This window comes from Scleropages formosus, chromosome 16 (assembly GCF_900964775.1).
Source record: "Scleropages formosus chromosome 16, fSclFor1.1, whole genome shotgun sequence".
Taxonomy (NCBI): domain Eukaryota; kingdom Metazoa; phylum Chordata; class Actinopteri; order Osteoglossiformes; family Osteoglossidae; genus Scleropages; species Scleropages formosus.
Genome location: NC_041821.1, coordinates 1668686 through 1691659, shown reverse-complemented (window position 1 = coordinate 1691659; position 22974 = coordinate 1668686). Strand labels below are relative to the sequence as shown.

Below are 22974 nucleotides of genomic sequence, written 5' to 3'. Positions count from 1 at the left end.
ACTTTGCCTTCCCCATTACTATTCACCACTTTCTCCGAGGCATCTTACACTGTTTTACCTATTTATACAGCACTCATTTCCACTGTATCCACTCGGCCCTGCAGAGGGGCTTAGATTCAAACCCGAGTCCTTCAACTACAAGGGAGCAACTCTAATGACTGCAGCAGCTGCTGTCATTTCAACCAGGAGACTAGTTTGTGTGTGTGCGTGCGTACAGGTGAACCCAATCAGGAAAACAACTGCCCCCCCCCCCCCCCCACAAAGACAGCACAGCTGGTTTGGACCAGTTCTCCAGACCTGAGACCAGCTTAATAAATCATTAAGAATTCTGGTTTTAAAAGGGATTTTAAAAATAACAAAAAAACTAGAGGGTTTTACTCAATTTGCACGTGAAGAACTGACAATACAGGACACATACAAGTTCCTATTTCTCTAATTTAAAAGAAAAAGAACTGTAGGTTGCAGCACAAAACTGTACTCAGTGGAATTCTGGAGCTGCACACTATAAAATACAAATCTAACTTTATTAGATATGGTAAAAAAAAAAAAAAAACAATCCTAACACAAAACAAAAGGTATTTTACATAGTTTTTTGGGGCAAATCCTTTTATAGGTTCACAGATTATTTACAGAAAAAATTACAGCATGTCTCCATGGGAATCAAAATATCAGTGAGCAGTACAAGAATGTGAAATATAATATTCTGTACATGAGCAACAGGAACCTTGAGTTTGTGAGTGTCTCCAATGAGAGAAAATGGACATTATTAAATAACTTCAAGTATATGACAACAAAAAGGAAAAGGACAAAACACACAAAGCTGCTTTCTGCCATGACACACAGGGCATTTCCACTAACCGAGTTCTGGAACATTCCCGAGGTTCATTCAGTGTCCTCCAGTAGAACGGTCATATAACAATAATTATTATGATACGTATTAAAACCACTGTCAGTGAAGTGCTGTCATTAAATTCAATTTCCATACACCTGTCACTGTATTGTAAAAATACAACAAAACAGCAACAAATATGCAGGTAGTCAAGTGGCAAAATGATACTGTACATCACTTCATATGTACGTTGCTAATGCTCCGCTCACATTTTTGTTCATAAAAGTAACAAGAATTTTACAGCTGCGGTTCCCAGCAGGAAGATGGAATGAGAAATAGGCTGCATCACACTCGCTTCAGTTCAGTCGGCGAAATCGAGCGTGTGTGTGTGTCCCTTCTCGTCACAACAACAGTAGCCCTGTGTCTGCATAATGGTACGTTTGCAGACAGAGGGAAATAAGTCAAGGTCTGTCCAGGGGATACCAGGGAACACACACACACTCCTCTTCACACCTGGAACATCAGGTGAGCTGAACACCTGTCCAAAGAACAATGCTGAATGAACGACTGAGAACAGAGGTAGAAAAAGAACCAGCGCGGTGCTGGGGGGGGTATCGTCCAACCCCGAACTTCATGTTCTGGATGGGGTGGGTGTAACATCAACTGCTGCAGAGTGCAACCTCTCTGCAGTGTGTGCTTTCACTTCACTACTACATCAAGCTGGTGCAGCCAACAGTTTTGGACACAGAGTGCTAGTTCCCCCCACCCCCTCAGATGGTGCCGGAGCCACCCTGTTCCGCCACCTCCCGCCTGCCCTTTTTCTTCAGCAGCTGGATGCGGTTGTGGCAGTAGAACTTGATGGCACGCCAGTCCCTGCGATTGGCCACCAGTAGGGGGCAGTGTTGAAGGCAGCGCTCGCAGTCTGCCTTGGCAGGAACCCGCAGCTCCATGATGTTCCTCGTCAGGTGGGTCTCCACAGCGGCACGCTCTGCCTCCGACCATGGCCGCTTGAGGACCCCACGCTTCCCTGCAGGGGGCAACACGCCGGTCAAAGGCCCAGTGTGCATTGAGTGCGTGCGAGTGGCAGTCACGGTGCACCGGGATGGCTGTGTATACAGCGTACACACACAAGGCACTCCAGAAACATTTGTTAGTAGGTACACTCACAGCCACGTGAGCATGCAGGTACACACACACACACACACACACACACACACACACACCACCTCCCAGAGTCAAATTCATACAGTTTGTTTACACAAAGGAAAAGACTCCACTAACACACTGTGCTTGTGTGTACAGTATCACCACAGAGGGGTGGGGCCCAACGGACACCCGCAGAGGACACGGCCCACGTGTGTACATAGCTCCTCCAACGACGACATTCCCACACCAACACCACACACAGACAGACAGACACACACACCTAACACACGCCTACCTGGCTTGGGCTGCCCTCCACCCCTCTTGCGAGATACCGGGGTACAGCCGGCCTGGCTGGCTGAGGCAGGGGTGGAGCTGGCTTTGCCTTGGCGGGGCGACTTGGAGGTGGCTGCGTCCTTCTTGGTGGCGCTCTCCTTGCCCGGCGCCCGCTCTCCCTCGGAGTCATCCGAGAAGGAGTCGGCCGAGTTCCCCGACATCACTGTGGGGGCACAAAGCTGTCACTTGCCCATGCCTCACCACAGTGCTTTACACAGAGGACCCAAGGCCCATCCCCCGAACCACGTCTCACCGTCTAGCTCCAGGCAGATGTGGTGCAGGCTCATGCCCCGAAAGAGGACACCGTCCCTCTCGCCGCATAGCACCACACGAGCCACACGTCCCATGAGCCCCGGGTCCTGGGCGATGCCGGAGCAGCTCTGCGTCACATGGTACTCCTTCTGCAGGAAGTTCTCGAGGCGACGGGCAGCAGCACCTCCTTCGCCCCCCTCACCCTCGACCAGCAGCAACAGCTGTGTGAGGATGGCCACCTGCCGGCGCAGCCGTGTTTGGGTGAGTGCACGCGGATTGCGGGTGCCGCTGGCACGTGCCAGGCTGCGCAGTAGGTCGGTGCCCCGCAAGGGCGTGGCTGGCGAGTGGTAAGGCCGTGCAAACACGTAGGGGTTCTGCGGGTCCACGCCCACGCCCGAACGGGTCTGTAGCAGCAGCTCCAGGCAAGGCTCGCTGTGGGGCGGCAAGATGAGGGGCTGCACGCGGCCCCGCTTGCCCTGCACACCCACCCGTGGGAGGTGGGGAAGCACCTGGCGCTCGAAAGGAGAGAGCGAGGCCTCCAACGGGGTGAGGGCGGGTGGGGCCCCGGGGGGTACCGGGGCGGGACACTGCGGACGGACGCGGGCACAGTACTCCTGCAGAGTGAGCTTGGAGGCCTCACACTCACGCCGCCGATTGTAGAGGATGAGCAGTGCCAGGCTCGAGTGACACAGCAGCCGCCAGGCCTCAGCCGACTGTGGCGAGCGCGACAGCGACAGGAAGGCCGAGTGCTGCAGGCGCTGCAAGTATATGACCAGGGACGAGAGCGACGACAGCAGCGGCAACATGTGGGACCGGCCGGCACTGGCGAGGAGACAGGAACAGGACCCATGTTACACTTCGTGCTGCTGGATATTAACGTGTTGCGTTCAAGGCAGACACGCAGTATGTCATGTAAGAACACTGGCATCTTTTAATGTTCACCATCGTATTACCCTCGCTTCAATTTTCCTCTCGCATCCTACTTGCTAGGAAAAGTTGTGGGGACGTGACCTGGTAAGCTGGTAGTGTAGTGGTCAGAGTTACTATCTTTGGATCAACTGTTGCAGGTTTGATCCCCGCCTTGAGCAAGATACTTACCTTGAACTGTTCCAGTAAAATTACCCAGCTGTACAAATGGGTAAATAATGGTAAGTAGCTTAACGCTCTAAGTTAATTTACAGGAAAGCATCAGCTAAAATGAGCAAATATGAAACAATTCTGTTGTTTCGGGGCTCAAGTTTTGACACAGCTGAGTAACAGCAGAGCACCTAGTTGCTTCAGGGACGGATCTCGTGTGACCTGACTTGACCAAAAGCCCTGAGACTTGCTCTCCCTGGCAAACGGCCACAGACGAAGCACAATCACAATGAGAGACAAAGCAACGGTTAATGGCGATGGAACCCAAACAGGAAGTGGAACTGCACAGCACGCAGACTGGGGGCGGGGGGAAATGGATGGAGGAAAATCCCACTCCCTACCTGGTCACAGCCCCTTTCTTGTCCTCTCCTGCACTCTCCTCCTCTCTTCCCGGTGCCCTTTCCTGTTGCTCTTCTCCTTTAGCCTCACTCCGGTAGGTGGTCGGGGGCGGCACCTCCTGCACCTGATTCACTCGCCCCGCACCTGACTCGGCCGGCTCTGCCTCCTCCTCTTTCTCCTTCTTCATCCGACGTCCACCTTTCCTGGGAGGAGTTGAAGGGGCGGGGCTCTTTTTTGGTGCAGCAGCTAAGACGGACCCCTTCCGAGGCGGAGACTGCAGTGCCGGTATGGGACTCTTTCTGGGAGAGGTCGAGAGGGCTGGGCTCTTCCTGGACGCTGTGGGGGCGTGGCTGTGAGCTGATGGAGTCAGGGACAGAGACAGGGACATCGCACCAGGCTGCGCGTCCCTGGTGAAGAGACTGGGTGGAGTGGATGAAGTGGCAGATGAGGACGAAGGTAGGGAGGAGCTTGTGTGGGAGTGGGCGGGGCCTGTGTGAGGGCGGAACTGGCTGAGCTCCATGCTGGACTTGACCTCAGGCTGCTGGGCATGGTGCTTTGCCAGGTGGCGGGCCAGTGAGCGGAAGTGCCTGCCACAGTGCTGGCAGCGTTGCTTCGGTGCAGGACCTCCTGTGGCCCCACCCACACCGCGCCCAATGTTAATGTTAATGTTGTTGTTGATACTGGTGGTGGGGGCTGGGGCAGGGGACTTGAAGAGAGCCCGAGACGCAGCGGTCTGAGGCACAGAGCGGGAGAAGGGGTGTGAGCGGCTGGCGGCCCTCGGAGACGCCTTCTTCTTGGACGCAGCGGGCGTCTTCCGCCTCTTTCGTCGCCGCAACATGCGACCTCGCTGCTCCTCCAGCTCGTCTTCCTCGTCTTCCTCTTCATCCTCGTGATCAGAGTCGCTGGGTTCCGAGTGGGAGAGAGGGGACGATGATGGAGAGAGGGACCAGGAGGGCGTGAGGTAGTCTGAGACAGCAAGCGAGAGAGACACGGGACCCGATTCCTCCTCCTGTGGGCAGGGACAGCTGCATTAATGCAATAGGCAAACTCCGCCCCCCTTCCTGAGCCTCAACCAACATTAGGAGTCAAGGGTCCTCTTTCAATAAGAGTTACAGGTCTGACCAATCGCATCTTATAGAATGACCCAAACCGCTGGCATGAAGCTATAGGTTTGTAGTTATGGACAATACCGTGGTACTGCAGAGTACCACAGTCAGAACTTAAATTAACCAACTTTTGACCTCAAACTCTTTAGAGCACATGGAAGTATTTGCCATTTCTCAGTGTGCTGCCTGCCTCTGCACTAATGTGACCCTGTAATGTTCATAGAACCAAGCATTAGATCCTGAAGACCACGTCCAGGTGCACCTGCCATGAGGTGCATGGTCACTGGCACAGGGGACATTGCAGAACGGAGTCCCACCTTCATTTGAACTCTGATGCACAGACAGATGTGACCAAGGGGTGATGTTACCTTCTTGATGTTGTTCTCGGGATCAGAGCTGCACTCAAACCCACCAGGGGACACGGAGCTGTGGAATCCCTGCAGCGATAAGAACGAGGAGAGAAGGAAGATCAACAAATCATATGGGAAGCAGGAAGAGTCACTTTGGTACTTTTTCATACAAAGACCATAAAAGCCACATAAATATAAAAAAAAAATAAAGAGCGCCTGTGCCATCATTGTCATCGAGATGCTGTAACAGTCAAAGGCGTATATGCAAACCTTTAAGTGTAAGCTATTCTGGATTTTGCTGTGAGAAGCGTTACTTCACACATTACTTTAAATGTATAAGTGAATGAGAAGCGCAGCGACTCGGTTCATTCCACAAACAGCACAGCTATGTCGTCTCACCATGGCATTTTCTCCCCATTCCGTCAGACTATAGTTTACGGTAATCTCCTCGCCCTTGGAGATGTCTCGGATCGCTATGACGACGAGCCGCACTTGACTCCCACAATGCACCTCTCGGATGCGGCAGTTGGGAGGCGGTGGGTACAGTACGCTCCCCCTGGCCCCGCTTCCGCCCTCATCGCCGAGGTCCGACACACTATGAGAGAGAGAGAGAGGTACGTGAACACAGCTGAGAGAGAAGAGCCATCTATCCAAGCATTAACTGCAAATGTAAACATCTTCAGACGTCAAACCCAACCTGAAATGATTTTAATAGCTACGCTAATCGTTCGTATCCAACACAGAACCTATAGGGTGTCTCCTTGAGTTATGCATTTTTCAAGATAAACATTTTCAGTTTATTTTTAAATTACATTTTCTTCACTTATTTTCTTAAAATTTGTGCCTGCAGCAGAGCACACACTAGGCGTTTTCCCAAAGCCAACAGAAGGCAGTCGAGAGCAAGAAGGCGCACGAGACCCTGCTTTAATTCAACCTGCTTCCAGTGTTTAGAGCTCCTGTCTGGTGCTCCTCAGTGTTGGTGATCAATGACAAGGTGGAAGGGCTGCACATGTTTATGGCATGAATCAGTTCACAATCAGCATTAGATAGAACTAGTCTTCCTGAACTATTTCCAGGCATTTCGGATTACTTTTAAACTTAAGATTGGTGAAAATGTTAAAATAACTCTCAGTATTTTTAACTTTATTATAGGTGCATTTGAGTTTTTTTTTTTTTTTTTTTTAAAACAGAGCTTCACCCATAAACAAATCAAGAAATTGTATTATCTGTATTGTCAAGCTTTTACTGTCGCTTTGTAGCAGCAGTAAAATTGACTCCAGAGTCACAAACAAATCAAACTGGTAAAGAAAGGAGTTGCAAACACACTTCCAGCCCCAACAGTGTGTGTAAGTTGAAGAGCCGGTGCACTTCAGTCCCCAACACACCATTTGCAGCTGCGTTTGTGACCCAACAACCAACTTTGACCGACTGTTGAAAACTGTGAAATGGAGACACTCGTTCAATTTGTTTTCTACATGTTTGACCACAACGTTTTGATGAAAAGCAGTCAAGTATCGACTACACAGATGGTACCACTAGAACACGGCAAGGAATCTTACTGCTGCACAACTGCTGTGTTCTGACGGTTCAGTGGTGGAATTCTCGTCTGCTACGCAGGAGATGTGAGTATGATTCCTGGCCCCTGCGAGACTACCGAAGTCCAGTTATCCCAACTATAGGCGTAAGACATATCTGAGATGTTCCATCTAGCTGCTTCACAGAAGCCCACATCCTACTACTCACATGTCTGCCTTCTGATCAGAGCTGCTGCCTTTGGTTCAAATCTCACCTCCAGGTATAGTATACCCTTGAGCGCAGTACTTACCCTAAACTGGTCCAGTAAAATTACCCAGCTGTATAAAGGGGTAAATAACTATAGGTAGTTTAACAGTGTAAGTTGCCTTGGAGAGAACCGGCCGATAAATGAATGTACGTCATGAAGAAAAACACACAGTTTATAGTTACGCACTGCATGCAAGCAGAAACACACAGAATCCAACATGCCAGTCATTATGAACACACAGGTGATCGTTACGAAGGCGACACCTCCGTGTACCTTCAGCAGGAGCTCCAGGTGAGGTTCAGAGCCACACACTACACTCAAAGGCAACACAAAACACACATCTCACCAAATCGGGGAGGGGTCTGCCAGGTAATACGAGCTGTCAGGTGGAGGCAGTCTGTCCTCCTCGCCCTCCTGGTACTGCCCGTCACCTGGGAGGAGAATGGGCGGAGCCACAGCATCACGTGTGTGTGTGTGTGTGTGTGTGTGTGTGTGTGTGTAAAGGGACAAAGTGCACACCCACACTGGATGCTTATTGAACAGGACAGTTACCTGGGCAAAAGCTGTGCTCCGACAAACTCTCCTCCTCATCCTCGGTGACAAAAACCCTGTCACACACCTTCACCGGGGTCCCCTTCCTCTTCCGGCCACACACACGCCTGTAGGACACATAGCCTCATCAATAACGCACATACATTACACACCAATCAATGAAGCAACCAACCAACTTTATAGACGCGCACGTACTCAGTGGCCTGCAATGCCCCCTGATCCCACTTCAGGGCCACAGCCCGCACACCAAGGGGTAGTTAGATACAAACGCGTTCACGGTCGGCCTTTGAACCCATGCCAGTATGGTCTGAGGGCCTGGAGCAGTACACACGTTCAAATTAGCACGTTTATTGTTGAAGGCACGTTCCACAACCGTCGTCGACACACCCATCAGCTATGGAGTCGCTCACAAGAAGATGAGCTTCGGCCATTGATACTGCATTCCTTTGTAACCGTGACAACGTCATCAAAGATGTTTGCTTGCTACAGGTTGTGGTCACGTTCCACAGCTGACCAGAGGACTTTGTTCTTGACCACACAGAGGTCTGCTCCCATACCTCAATTGTTTGTAGTATTATTCCAGTTTATTCAATCCATCATTTTCCCCATGGCAACTTACACTGTCAGGATTGTACATTGAGCTGCTTTCATTGATGTACCTCTTCATACCACAGGGAAATTTTTACTGCATCACTTCACAATAAGTACCTTCATCAAGGGTACTACAGCAGGAGGTGGGATTCCAATCCCTCTCTAACCACTACGCCACCTGCCTATGCCCGAGTAAACAGCAATCCCTTTGAAGAGGGACTCGAACCTCAGTCTATCTGGCCTGGGAACGGTAGGAGTTCCTGAGTCTTGCCATCAGCTGCAGATGTTTGGTTCACCAATCAGTTTACTGTGGTGAAAAGGCCCCACAAAACAGACAAACAGCTGTGTTTTGTGCATTTGTGTGTGCGCGTGTGTGTGCTCATCCTCAAGGTTACAAGATGACCACGAAGGCTCTCCTCGAACCCAAGGTCACATTTCACACAACTCACTTCATCTGTATACCAGTGTTATTTGAAAGCCCTCTCCTCACTTTAACTCTACACAAAGGTATGCGTGAGCACGAACGAACGCACACACACACAGCAGGACACATACATGCGCACACAGCCAAAAATAACCAAAGGCACACACTGATGCCCCTTCTCACACACAATCCTGCCCCCACCCCAAAAAGCATAGTCTCACACAACTTGTACCCCTCTGAGGGTGACATACCCACACATACACACACAAAGGAGATTTCCCTTATTTTATTCATTGCTCTCATTTGCTCATATATACACATGTAGACACACACACACACACGTGTCGCGCACACACACTCCCACTTCATTGGACATTCTCTCTCTGTCTCAGTAATCAAACACACACCCGCTCTCTCTCCCTCCTTCTCCACAGCACACGCACGCATGCATGCGCGCGCACGCACGCACGCACACACACACACACAGAAATACACTCTGCCCTCCCCCTCTCACATATAACATACCCGCCCACACAGAGACACACACTTTCCTTTCCTCTCTTTCATAAACAAAGTAGATGCACAAACACTCCCTCCCTTTTCACTGTCTCCCACACACACACACCATACTCTTTTCCAAACATACACACCACACACACTACTTACTCTCCATCAACCAAGCATGCACACACTATTGCCTGCGTTGTGTCTCACACACATACACTCCCTGACCCCCACCCCCTCCAGTCTGCCTCAGACATACATGAACACACTCCCCTCATCAACAGTCTCTAACACACTCTCCACCTAACATTTCTGTACTATTCTTTAGTACGCACACTTCCTTTATACACACACACACTCCTGTCCATTCCAGAAAATTTTCCTCCTCTTACACACACTTTTCTGTATTCCACAATCATCTCATCTATTTCTCATGAACGCACACATGTTCTTGTCTGTCACACACACACACACACACACACACACACACACACTCTCTCTCTCTCTCTCACACCCCTCCCCTCTCTCATGCACACATTCACCCACTCTACCCCTCCTCTGTGTCACATACTCATCAATAAACACACACACAACCTTCCTATCCTCTGTCACTCAAACACACACATCCAACAGCGTTACATATCTGCCACCCTCCATACACACACACACACTCTGCCCAGGAAAACAGAAACACACCTTTCCTCACACAAGCTCTCCCCATCCTTTCTGTTCAATTCCTTTCACACACCTTTCTCTGTCCCTCACACAGCCCCTCCCATTCTCCCTCTCTCTCTCACACACACACACACACACACACACACACACACACACACACTCCCTTCCATTCTTTCTCACACACACTCTTTCCCTCACATTCTCGCTCACACACTCCCCTCCCCTCTAGCTCTTTCTCTCTCGCACACGCAAACACACACCCCGCCCGTCTCCCTCCTCACACACACTCTTTCTCTCTCTCTCACACACACACACACACACACCTCCTCTCATACACTCAGAACCCTTTGCCTTTCTCTCTCTTGCACACACACGCACACTACCCCTCCCTTCTTGCCTTGCACACACACTCCCCCCTCCACTGACACACACACACACAGTCACATTCTGTCTCACACACACCGACTACCCTTCTCTCTAGCTTGCTTGCACACACACATTCCCCCTCCCCCTTGGTTCCCCTCTCTCCCTCTCTCTCACAGGAGCGTGCGCGCGCGCACACACACACACACACACACACACACCTTCTCTGGTACACACACTCCCCCTCCCTTTCTCTCCAGCTCAAACACACACACACACACACACACACTGCTGCTTGCTCTTTGTCACACACAGCCTCTACCAGGGCACTGCACTCCCCCTCCCCACACACGCAAACATCTACCCGGTTCTCTCTCTCTCTGTCACGCATACACCCCTGTTCCCTCCCCCCCTCGCACTCAGCAACACACACGCAGTGCTCTACTGTGAGTAAACCTAATCTGACCGATGAAATATATATTACAGGTGGTAAATTTTACTGCTGTAGCATCTGCCTCAAAAAACAGTTACACACACACACTCGTTTTGATCCCACAGCTCTTGGATCATACATGATGATGACACAAAGACATACACACTGTACTTTTGACGCGAACATCCTCTGTCTCTCTCTCACACACACACACACACACACACACCCTCCCGTACACACAGTGACACTCCTATCATGGCAACAGGCGCTGTAGCGCGCACGCACGCGCGCGCGCGCACACACACACACACACACACACGACAGAGCACGCGGAACCGCAACACACACACAGCACACACCGCTGTAACACAGACTGTAAAGTGTCGCGTTGTAACACTGTATCTCCGCACTGGGGTCGCACTGTCACTGTGTCAAGCACACTTACTGTCTCCGAGTGTGTGTGTGCGCGCGCTCGCGCCCTATCTCTTACCCCCGGGGGGGCGCCGGTTTGCTCCCCTCCCCGTCGCTGTCCAGGGTCGGAGGCTCGCGGTAGTCAAAGAGCGAGCGCACGGGCTCCGCCATGTTCCGCTGGACTCGCGCTCGGGCTCCTGAGGGATGGGCTCGCGCTCTCCGTCGTCCGTCCTCGCGTCCTGCTCCGTCTCGCGCTGCGCTCGCTCGCCCGCTCGCTCCCTCAGCCCGTCCGCGCGGAGGTCGACGCGGGCGCGTCCACGGCGGCGCGCGAGGGGAGGGAGGGACTCGGAGAGCCAGGCCCGCGAAAAGGGCGCCCGTCGAACCTTAGAGGGTGACACGCGACGGCGGCCCGGTACAGACGCTGTCGGCAAACAAGCGAGCGCGGAGGGTCAGCAGAGAGACCGCGCCACAGGGCCGCCCGACGGCCCGGTTCAGCGGACGGACCCCCCCGAACTGCACGCGCCGTCTCCGAATGGTTCCGTCCGCCGAAAAACACAACATTCGCTGCTTTAGAGCGCGGACGAGTGTCGGGGACGGTGCTTTCGCGACGCTCGTACCAGCATTTACCTCACTTTTCGCGTCTACGTGCGAATGTAGCGAGAATGAAGCGAGTTAGAGCCGAGTTTTCCCTTCCCTCTTGACCACACGATACTGCGGGAGGGAGCGCGCGCCAGCGGGCGGGGAAACAGCGCCCTCTGCTGCGCCTCGCGTGCTATTTCCGCTCATCCCCTCCCGCTGCAGGTGCGGCGAGCGGCCGCAGGGGGGCGCAGCACCGTTGCTGTAATTAAGCACCGAGGCCTCGCGGTTCGCACAACAAGGTCCGTCGCTCCATTAACTGAACGGCTCCCGCGGGACCGCAGCGCCTCCGCCGCGCGCCACAGTTCGCTCTATTATGGCTGGTGCGCGTGGGGGTAAACAAACACACTGAATTGGACGGCGCGCGTTACTGTAGAAATAAACTGCAAACATCTACATACGTGGCGCATCATCAGTAAAGGCAAGTGTGTGTGCAGCATTCTCCCTGCCACACACACATAATCTCTCGTGTGTCTCTCTCTCTCTCTCTCTCTCTCTCTCTCTCTCACTCACACACACACACACACACACTTTTCCTCCCTCCCCCTCTCACAGGCAGGCACGCACGGGTGCGCGCGCGCGCGCACACACACACACACACACACACACACCCTCCCCCCTTCCCTCACACATGTAGTCCTGCCTTCTCTCTTCCACACTCACTCTCTCATACACACACACACACACACACACACACGAGTCAACCATTTTCTTCCAACATCCATTTAGCATTTTACATCAAAAATACACACAGGCCGCACTGTGTCTCTGTAAATAGGCACTTTATTGTACAGTAGTCTAGTGTTACAGCGCTGAAAAGACAAGCAGAAAAAATCTGAATTATATTATTAGTTTTCAGTCCCAGTGAAAATGTACAACCTCAAACATAAATAGTGTTTCCAAAGATAAATCAGTGAACGCAACAAAGGTTTCTGCTGCTTTTTGTTCATATTCCAGCAACAGACATGTTTGTTCACTTTCTATCCACGGCAGCTTTCCAGCCAAAGTCCACGAGCTTCTGGGCTCTACCTGCAGTGTAGCTGGCATGTTAAAAATAAAATCAGATCAAATCAAATAAGACTAAACAAAAACTAGTCTTTGTCATTTGCCCTAATGCTGAAACACGTTACACTACAGTAATATTGAGGTTAAAGTTAATTCCTCAACTGACCTGTAGGGGGCAGCGGTGTCTCCCTCTGCTGGACCCAGGAAAGAGCTTCAACAATCAGTGTTACTGTGTTACTGTTTACTGTGTTACAGTGTTGCTGTGTTACTGCGCTCCTCATGTACATCATTCTGTGAATTCAGCCAGAGAGCAGCACGGTTTGGTGAGAACTGGTCACTCGCAGTCTTTCTCATTATATTTCTAAATGAAATATTAGTTGATTGAGTCCAACGCCCCTGGAACCGCTTCCCCTTTCCATTCTCTTCACTCTCCGTTTGTCTGCTTTTTGGTGACCTTCTACAGTGCCTCCCTCCAACTTTCACACATCCCTCACTCCTTCTAGACATCTCTTCATCTTTTTTTTCCATCCTCCACTTCCTCTTCCTTCCACTAGAAGTACAGATATAATGTAATCTGTTCCCACATGCTCTTTTTCCTCTCTTTCCCCACCCCTCCTCGCCTTGTGCTCCTGTCTCCCCGCCCTCGTCTCGGCTCCGTGCCCCATCCTTCCTTCCTTCTCCCCCTGCTCATCTCACTTCCGCATCCTGCCCTTCCCTCTCCTCCCTCTCCTGGCTGCCTTTGGCGCCTCCTTCTCCCTTTGCGACTGCAGGCTGTGGAGGGTCTGGGATGCTGACAGCGTCCAGTGGATCAACTCCTGCAGAACTCTGTAGGTCCAGAGCTTTAGGCCAAAGCTGCTTCCTTTCTCCAAGCCATCTGTCACCTCCAGGGTGGGGTGGGGTGGGGTGGGGTGGGGTGGGGGTCAAGGAAGGCAAATACAGGAAAGGGAGGGAAGGTAAAAAGCACATCATGAACCTAAGTGGCTTTAGTTTCCTGAGATTGTCATCTGCAAAAGCTCAGCTGTGACACTCAGACTGGCAGTGGGCGGAAATGTGGAATAAAGGTCCCGGTCGAATGGGGTCAGAGTTCACAGAGTAACCGGGGGTTATGCAGTGTGTGTCCGGGTGGCGTTTCTCCGAGATGTTCTCGGAGGACTTTTCTGTGATCATCGCCTTGTTTATTGCACCTGTCCTAGAGTTCTTCAGCACCTGCTGCTGGCAGGGTTACCCACGCAGCCAACGTTCAGTGCTGAACGATGCTGAAAGTGCGAAGCGAGGATAAGGATACGATCTCAATCGGCATCGATCGCGTTTTTCCTCTACCTCTGGGGCAGGAGTGAGCGTTGCAGTTGCGTCTCCGGCCACTAGGAGGAGCTTGGTGCTCCCCAGCAGGTGTCCCAGTCTGTCTTTCACCGTGTTCTGCATTCTTCCATACTCGCTGCTCCCATCAGTCCCAAACTCCTCCTTCTCCCTGCGAATGACGTCCTCCAGAAGGCCGAGACACTGCTGCAGGGCCGAGTGCAGGTGCCGGAGTTGCTCGTCGGCCGGGAGGCGGCCCAGCGACGCAGACGGTGCCACGATCCGCTCCTTGCTCATGGTCACTTCGCACAGGAACGTCTCTCTCTCTTTCTGAGAGCAGGAGACAACGCGATAAAAGATGTGATGAAGACAAGGTTTAAAAAAAAAAAAAAAAAAATCACTGAAACGAGGGATGTGGCTTTCAGTATTGACCCTGTGATGTCTACAAGAAGGCGTCAGGCTCGACATTAATTTTTTGTGTGTCATCGCCGACAGAACAGGCACATTTTACATTTCACCTGCTCCGTCAAATTTACATTCACATTTATTCATCTCTGTGGGCGGACATGGTCACACAATGGGGAGCACTGCTGTCTCGTAGCACCTGGACAGTACAAGAGGACATGAGTTCCATCCAGAATCAGTCGGTGTGGAGTTTGCGTGTTCTCCCCATGTTCGCATGGGTTTCCTCCGCATGCTCTGGTTTCCCCCCCACAGTCCACCACATGCATTTGGCACCATAGCAGCAGCAACCAGAGCGAGTTTCTTCTCATGGCTTAATAAGCTGTTGTCATTAGCTGATGCTTTTCTCTAAATTGACTTACAGTGTTAAGCTAAATGCGAGATGGAGCAGGTGAGGAGCTCCTCATCAGTTCCACATGTGGTTACCGGTGTAATGCACATGGGTAAAAGCAGTAGTATTTGAGTAAGTGACTTTTTAGAGAATTGTGAGTCTGTATCTGTGTCCCTCTGTTGGTGAAATACCCCTTCGTTTACTCTATAGCCCAATTACCTGAAGAGCTCAGGATCCACAAAGCACATAAAAAGAAAAAAAAAAAAAAAACATCCACCCAGTTTCACTAATTGTTTGTCCTAATCAGGGTCATGGTGAACCAGGCCCTATCCCAGAAGCATTGTGTGCAAGGGTGGGGGGTTACACCCTGGACGGGACACCAGTCCATCGCAGGGTAGCCACACACACTCATCTATTGACACACTAATAGTAATTTAGAGACACCGATACACCTGAACTGTGTGTGTGGAATGTGGGGGAAACCAGAGCACCTGGAAGAAACCCACGGAAACACTAGGAAAATGTACCGACTCCACACAGGCCGAGCGAGAATCGAATCCACATTCTCTCACAACACCCATGCGCTGTGAGGTGGCACCACTACGCGCTGCACCATCGTGCCACCATAAACATGCATGTAGAAGAGAAAAACATCCAGAAACTTTTATCTTGCTAATCATATTCTGTTGCTTTCTCTTAGAGGTTGCAGGTTCAAATCTCAGCTCCAGCTATAGTACCCTAGAGCAAGGTACTTGCCCTAAAACTGCTCCAGTAAAAAATGATCCAGCTGTGTAAATGGGTAATAATTGTAAGTAACTTAACAGTGTAATTTGCTTAGGCAAAAAGTGTCAGATAAATGTAAATGAGCACAACCGGCACTGTCATCCTCTCTTTTCATGACGTCAGGAGTCAGTCAGTTTCAAGATAATCTGCTCCAGCAACCTGGATTAACCTTTCATCTCTGACCTCATACCTCAAGACAATATCATCATTTAGTTATTTTTAATGTTACTGTAACTCAGGACAAAATTTCTTGAATACACTGTTATCATCATACTTGTACCCAACAAGTTTAGGGGATGTGACAATGCATCATATCTCATCGTTCAATAAATGGAATGATTTGTGTGTGTGAGAAATGGTGACAATTTAGCTGCCAGGAGAGCAATGACCATCCAACCTGGTCAAGGTAGTAACCAAATATGTTGAGAAACCAAGATGTTCTGGACCAAGGGCACATTTGGTTGCAGCATGCAGCAGAAAGAGTGTGAAGTCACCTATCATCAGGACCCCTTCGAAAGCCAGCAGGTCCTGACACTGTACCCTAGAGAGGAGTCGTCAACTCCAAGAGCGTTAATACGCACTTCCAGCCAGATAAGATGGGCAAGACGGATCTGTGGAACTCGTTGGGTATCAGATAAACAAATAAATTATGTAATAATGGTGCCTGTTGCACCATCTTGGCTGCAAAGAAAGCAGCGATGGAGTGAAACCGGCACTTGGATTTCAAAGAGCCCACTGAGGTGCAGTCCAGCCCAGTCAGGATCAGCTGGCCTGGCTACAACTCACATACCATTCACACAAACTTTGTGTGTAACAGAAGGTCCCTATTACTACCGGGCATGACAAAAAGCTCACCTTCATTATTCAGTGTTAATTTTACAGCGTGGTGCCTCAGAACTGCTGGGTCCCCGTTTGTCTCCGCGTCCGTCACCTTAAAGAGTCCTGCTATGTTTCTTGGTTTACTTCGCTTTGTATGAGATCCCCGCCAAGAGTTTCGGGAAGAGAGGAGCTCAGGCTCTCATTACGCCCCGATATGGGCGCGCAGACAAGACTAGAGAAGGTGTGCGCGCGTGGGAGAAGATCCTGAGCAAAGTGCCGGAAAACTCCGTCCCTCCCGGTGCCTCCCTTCCCCGTCCGGCGCAGCCGCCCCCGACTCGCACACCCCGCCCATGTACACACACTTTCAATTTACCGACACACACACACATATCTAAATATAAAATCTGTAATTTCTGGTTCCCTCGCTCTGCTTTGATGCTGAACTCCAAATAAGTGGTCTCTCACAGCGGTCTCGCCCTGGTGGTGGCGGTCAGTGATGATGAAGACGATGAGGATGAGCATGACGCAGAAGAGGATACTCACATAGAGCTCCAGCAGCCGACTGCAGTCCCGGTGCAGCAGGCGCGCGAGAGCAGCGGCTCTACCGGCGCCGGACCCCCCCGAGTCCCGGCGCCCACCTGCCCTCGCGCTCGCGCTCGCTCCCGTTCCCGTCCCCGTCCCCGTCCCCGTCCCCGTCCCCGCCATGGAGTTGCCTGAAGAGAGGCCCAAGGCTTTGGATGTCGGGAAGATCACCTCTTTCGCTGTTTACCCCAGGCCAGGTGGGTCTCCGACGTTCTCGCTTGCGGGGATCCAACGATCCACTCGCGAATTTCGCTCGTCCCCGCAGCGAAGTCGGAACTTGCGGAGTTTTAACTTTCACGCCGTTTCCACCTCTCGGTGTCTGGTTACAGAGTTATATTTCAGGCGTCACCCCACCCCCACGTGGCCTTTAAAGAGACGGGGGGGGGGACGGGGATATTTAATTCAGTGTATCAGTGTGTGTGACAATTTAACAGTTCTTTTCTAATTCATTGTGTGCGACGCAATATAACTGCTCTTTTTCAATTCAGTGTATCAGTGTGTGACACTGTAAGTCTTGTAAATGTAAATAATGCCTTAAAAAATATTTTCTCTGTACAAAACTAAAACACACCAGGCTGTGGGCTTGAGGGAAGAACCAATGGAATCTCTAGTGGAACACCTGTACCTGTACATACATACAATGTCTAGTGACTATTTTTGTATATTGGGTACTTTATATTTTTCTATATTTTTTATCCTTCATTCACATATTCTATCTCCTCATCTGTCTTGTCACTGTCATGCTGTCTGTGCTGTAGAAGTTTCTGTCACCAAGTCAAATTCCTTGTATTTGTGAACATACTTGGCAATAAAGCTCGTTCTGATTCTGATTCTGAATCTCGTTTTGCAGAAAAAACATTGTGTTTCTTTCCTGGAAGCTGTTGCTGTGCGATGCCATGTGGGACTTGTCTGAATTTCCCGCATCACTGCTTCTGCTGTTCTGCTAGCTGCTAAAATGCCTTTTGTACAGCAGTGTAATCCCCTTTTCAGTACCCGGGTATTTTTCCAGTAATCCTTTTTCGCTATCTAGCTATTTATTTTAAAGGATGAGGCAATGCCCCAGTTTGCCCTTCCCAGCTTAGCTTACTGTGTTTCATGCAGCATGTTCTGCATGTAGTTTTACACTCGAGATGTGTCCATTTCTGTTTAAAATACCAGCAGCTGAAATACACTGCATTATTTCATTGATTGCTAAAATAGTTGTAACACGTAACATTAAAAGATTGTTAATTACATACTGTACTGGTACAAATAAGAAAGATTGCTGATTCGGATGCTGAATATCATCTACTTTCTTTTCAGTAAATCTGTAAACATCAGTGGAAAGTGCCTGCCAGGTAAGCCTCCACTTTTTACTGTGGTTAAGATGGAACCACTAAGACGCACAAGACACCAGAAAAGATGGCTGAGAGAAAAACACGGTACTTTCTGACAAATTGTCCTACATATGCTCTGCATGCTGGCATTGTACAACATGTTTGTACTAGTTAGTGATGATGTAAGACACAAAGTGCAACCTTTTCCCACATATTTTCCACAAATAACACTTCACAGTGAGCCTGCAGGGCTCCTTTAGAAAAGGGAGTGGTAAACTATCTGAAAGCCATGTGAATGAGTGCAGGTAAATTCATCTGCAGGTACCTTTCCGCCTATTCACCCTCCCTCAGGAACTATATTCATATTTTCATGCATGGCTCCATGGAGAAAACGCTGCTCGGGTAAAGCATTGTTAGCACATGCTGTCCTGTGAGCACACCCCATGCAGAGTCCTTATTTTCAAATCCTGTCTAATTTTACTTCAATGGTATTTTTTTTGCAGTGTGCAAGTCATCTACAGTAGGCCTAGGTGCCCATTAATTTTATCGTCAGACAGGTTATGTAACAAAATGAGCTTTATTATGTTATGATTTTTTCCACAACTATAAATGCCTGATTATTAAATAAACATAACTGACTTAAAATGTTACATCGGCCGGGTACACTGTAACTGTGTGTGGTAAACACATTCAAAGAACTGTAAAATGATATAGTTCCTCGGTCAAATGACACTGGACAAAAACAGCAGCTGTTATTTCCTGTATCTATTTTGCAAAATCAATGAGGTTACAGGCAATCGGTCAATAGACGGTGCATTATTTATGATATAATCTCGGTTACAGCTCGAATTGGTTGAATCCTGGCAACCGTTGCTCATTACGTGCACTGACGCGTGACGTCACAATACGTAACGCTGTAGGCGCTAACGAGCGGAAGTAGCGATGCGTTATTCCCAGCGCAGAAAGCACAACGCTGTCGTTGAACTTGTCTTTCCAACAAGCCTTCTGCTTAACATCCTGCAGCTTTCAGTGGGAGATTTTTGTTTGCGAAATTACAGTTGTTTGTCAGCGAACCCCGCGTGTGCTGGTGTGAAGCAGCTAACGGCAACAGGATCTTAAGTCTTTTCTAGAAGTGCAGCGGTTACGGTTTCTGGTGACTTAGCCTTAGGTCGTTTCGCGGGACCGCACTTCTTCTTGGTATCAATCAATGCGCTCCGTTCTCCGTCCTAGTGACCGCATTACGTCTACGGAGAGCTAAACTCGGCTTCCTCTGGGCACTACTTGGCGTTAGTGTCCTGCCCGCGCACGGGTGGAGCGGAAAGCCCCGGGACGGGTCCTCCATGGACGGCCTGGTGGGCTACGGCACGTCCTCCGAGTCGGAGGAAGAGGAGCCACGCGGGGGCCAGTAAGTAGCGCGCGCGGCGTTTCAACGCTCTTCGTTAGAGAGAGAGGCTGTACACAGCGGAAGCTCAACTTACGAACACGTTCGTAACTCGAAAATTTGTGCAGAACCGAGTGACTTAAGCGCTACACACACACACGCACAGAGCCCCAGTTTGTCGGGACAGTGTTACCTAACGATCTCAGCTTCCTGCTTTAACAAATTTAAAATTTCTTGTGGTAATTTTAAATTTCTTGTCCTTTGACGTTTGAGCTACATTAAAATTAAAGCTAAAATTACTAAAAACAAAAAAAAAGGTCTCTACAAATGCCTCTTTAGTGCGCATTGCCGACCAGTTTATCTTAAATGTGTATGTACATGTTCCACACCTTGTTCTTCCCTGCTAGTGCTCAGGAACAGCATTTCGTGAGCTGTAAACACTGTAGAAGTGAGTTAAACTAATAGTATTTGACACACTGTTCCTCTGCTATGGTCCCTTCGGAAAAGAGACAAGTGAAGAGAATGCAGTTTAGAAAAAAAAAAGGTAAATGGAAAATGTTTCTGTTGAAGGTCTGATCAAGGTGAGAACACTGGAAGAGGTGGATGTGGACCAGGTGTTCAGAAGATCAGGAATTTCTTGCTGGAATCGCGATCGGGGTCAAGCGAGTCGGACTCTGAGCCAGACCCCGAGCCGCAGGCTGCCCCAGATGTTCCGGAAAAGTCCGTGGCTAACCCATCTAGTTTGCCGGCCCAGTCCCTTGGCCGCAGACTGCCCCCACCTCCCTCCGCCGTGCTCTCAGGAAGCAGTGTGTTCGCCAACCCGTTCAGGGAGCAGACGGCGGAGCGTCTCAGCATCCTGGAGAAACACGTGCCTCTGACCCCGGACGCCCGGCCCTCGCAGATCGGGGGCCGTAAAATGTGCATCTCGTACCGGCGCGATGGCCGATGCCGTTTCGGCAGCAGCTGCAAGTTCGCCCATGACAGCGACCTGCAGAGGCCCGTGCCTCTCCAGGGCGGTGCCGTCAACGGTCCCCACGGTAACCCCTCCAACTCCATCCCGACTACAGAGCGGGACTGGGAGGGGCCACAGGGAGAGTCGAGGAAGAAGAGGAGGGTTGGACTGAGTGACACCCTCCTTCCCCCAAAGAGGGCCCTCAAACAGTATGACTCGCAGAGGAAAGAAGGGTTTTCACCTTTCCTCTGAGGGAAGGGCTGTGAGAGACATAACCGGAGCGGGCCTTAAACGGTGTACAGCGCATTTATTTACGTGTATTTATTTATTGGATGCGTTCGGACCATTGTCTCTCGTGTTGGAATGTGAACATAGTGGTGCGTCCAACCCGAGAGCGCTTGAGGTGTTCTGCAGAGAGGAATGGGAGAAGATCCCCAAATCCAGGTGTGCTGAGCTTGTAGTGTCATGCCCTAGACGACCTGGAGCAACCTTGGCAGTGATTACAGTCTCGATACAGTAAAGGGTTGGTACATGTGGTATTTCACTTTATTTTTATTATGTCTACGAAATTTGTGTGTAGACCTGTTTTCGCTTTTCAGTTTACGTTTACATTTATTCATTTAGCAGACGCTTTTCTCCAAAGCGACATCTCCGAGGAAATACAATGCAAAAATACAGCTGTGGTGTGTGTGTAGAGTTAAAAAATTGTTTAATCCATGTCAGAATACGGCTGAAGAAGGAAAAGGGGCGTGAACACTTTGAATGCACTGTACATGTAAAAATTAAGAAGTTCCTGTGTAGTAAATGTATTGTACAAATAACTTAATGGGTCCTTGTACACTCAAGTGTCATGAGTTGCACTTGAATGAGTAAATGTTATACCGCTGCTTTTTAATGTCATGTCTCAGTCAACGAATTGTGATTCCACTGTTATTTAAAACAACATTATGGTCATATGTTTATACACACATATGCCCAGTGCAGTGATTCTAATTCTCTCCTGTAAACCAACCAAATACTGTACTGAAAAACATAACTAATGGGGAAAAATTCCAATTTGTTCCAAGCCCAATCCAGCTTCACCGCCATGCATAACCATCAAGAATAATGCCTAATCTCCTAAGGAAAAAGCAGTGACAGTAAAAGGTTGATGCAGTTTAGTTTTTTTCCCCCAGAAAAGAATACAAGAAAATGTCATTTTTATTCCATCATCTCTATTTATCTTCTATAACTTGTGCTCATGGTTACAGTAGCCAACAAGTTTCTTCACCATTCTATCACATTTGGAATTGAGTTAATATTTTTTCCCCATTGCTTTATTTTTCTATTTTGTGAATATAGAAATTAAAGATCTGTTACTTTATTTTTTAAAGTTTATTGGGTTTATAGGGTAACTGCTAGCTATTTGCAGGAATGTCATTCATGTAGGATGTAGTGTACAAACAGATTTTATATAGTACACTTACCATGATAGTGTACAAGGACTGGCTTGAGGAAAACAAAAGCTATATGTCACATTTAAATAAATGATTGGAAAATTAAAGCACAACAGGAATCAGGATACATACACAAACAGGGCAGTATGCAGGTGAGACTGGAGACGCAGAACACAACTGAGAGTGTGGGTACACTGTTCCCACAATGCACTGCATTTTACAGTGCTTCTCACTGCAGCTTGGGGCACTTTTCAAATGCCTTCTCACTTTGGGACGGTGCAGCACAACGGATAAGTGAAAATTCAGACCAATTGATTAATGCAATATTAATATCGGACGAGAAAACTGGATAGCGGGACACTGAATAACGGATGAGAACTCATGTGAACTGGAATCTGTCAACTTCACAGGCTGTAGGAAATAATGAGCCACAATATTACATCAGTCCTCTTAGAGACAAATACATATACATTGATCTGCTAAAATTAAGAAAGAAGTGTATTTCTGGGTTTTATGTTACTTCAAAGCGACTTTCAGTGAACACTAGTGATACTAGTCCAGTCCTTATTCACCACGGTGGCTCACATTGCTAGATGCACTACTTACAGTGGATCACTCACCCATACATCAGTGGAACACACTCTCTCTGTCACTCACACACCATGCGTGACTTAAAGTCACCAGTCCACCTGAACAGCATGTGAAACCAGAGCACCAAGAGGAAACCCATGTAGACACAGGGAGAGC

General features: G+C 49.5%; 3 protein-coding genes across 3 annotated transcripts; 1 reads left to right on the top strand and 2 right to left on the bottom strand.

The window, feature by feature from the left end:
- Window positions 1-598: 598 nt before the first annotated feature.
- LOC108924504 (serine/arginine repetitive matrix protein 1) lies at window positions 599-11958 on the bottom strand. The gene is made up of 9 exons (XM_018735929.2): window positions 11308-11958; window positions 7828-7934; window positions 7622-7706; window positions 5892-6087; window positions 5511-5579; window positions 4039-5045; window positions 2562-3382; window positions 2271-2471; window positions 599-1856 (listed from the first exon to the last, which is right to left on the bottom strand). The coding sequence occupies exons 1-9, from the start codon at window positions 11397-11399 to the stop codon at window positions 1600-1602; spliced, it is 2835 nt and encodes a 944-aa protein (XP_018591445.1). The 5' UTR covers window positions 11400-11958; the 3' UTR covers window positions 599-1599.
- A 689-nt stretch (window positions 11959-12647) lies between these two features.
- Window positions 12648-17495, bottom strand: cntf (ciliary neurotrophic factor). The gene is made up of 3 exons (XM_029258804.1): window positions 17104-17495; window positions 14190-14495; window positions 12648-13750 (listed from the first exon to the last, which is right to left on the bottom strand). The coding sequence occupies exons 1-3, from the start codon at window positions 17263-17265 to the stop codon at window positions 13562-13564; spliced, it is 657 nt and encodes a 218-aa protein (XP_029114637.1). The 5' UTR covers window positions 17266-17495; the 3' UTR covers window positions 12648-13561.
- On the top strand, window positions 17306-22836 carry LOC108924339 (uncharacterized). The gene is made up of 4 exons (XM_018735650.2): window positions 17306-17339; window positions 18445-18479; window positions 19689-19863; window positions 20410-22836. The coding sequence occupies exons 3-4, from the start codon at window positions 19799-19801 to the stop codon at window positions 21041-21043; spliced, it is 699 nt and encodes a 232-aa protein (XP_018591166.2). The 5' UTR covers window positions 17306-17339; window positions 18445-18479; window positions 19689-19798; the 3' UTR covers window positions 21044-22836.
- Window positions 22837-22974: the final 138 nt, after the last annotated feature.

Excerpts from the sequence above, each read along its gene's own strand:
- LOC108924504 (XM_018735929.2), bottom strand. The coding sequence starts at position 11,399 with ATGGCGGAGCCCGTGCGCTCGCTCTTTGACTACCGCGAGCCTCCGACC. Across the intron at positions 7,935-11,307 it reads AAACCGGCGCCCCCCCGGGG|GCGTGTGTGTGGCCGGAAGA; the intron begins GTAAGAGATAGG and ends TGTGTCCTACAG. Across the intron at positions 3,383-4,038 it reads AAGAAAGGGGCTGTGACCAG|TGCCGGCCGGTCCCACATGT; the intron begins GTAGGGAGTGGG and ends TCTCCTCGCCAG.
- cntf (XM_029258804.1), bottom strand. The coding sequence starts at position 17,265 with ATGGCGGGGACGGGGACGGGGACGGGGACGGGGACGGGAACGGGAGCG. Across the intron at positions 14,496-17,103 it reads GTCGGCTGCTGGAGCTCTAT|AAAGAGAGAGAGACGTTCCT; the intron begins GTGAGTATCCTC and ends TCCTGCTCTCAG. Across the intron at positions 13,751-14,189 it reads CGCTCACTCCTGCCCCAGAG|GTGACAGATGGCTTGGAGAA; the intron begins GTAGAGGAAAAA and ends CCCACCCTGGAG.
- LOC108924339 (XM_018735650.2), top strand. The coding sequence starts at position 19,799 with ATGGACGGCCTGGTGGGCTACGGCACGTCCTCCGAGTCGGAGGAAGAG. Across the intron at positions 19,864-20,409 it reads GAGGAGCCACGCGGGGGCCA|GTCTGATCAAGGTGAGAACA; the intron begins GTAAGTAGCGCG and ends TTTCTGTTGAAG.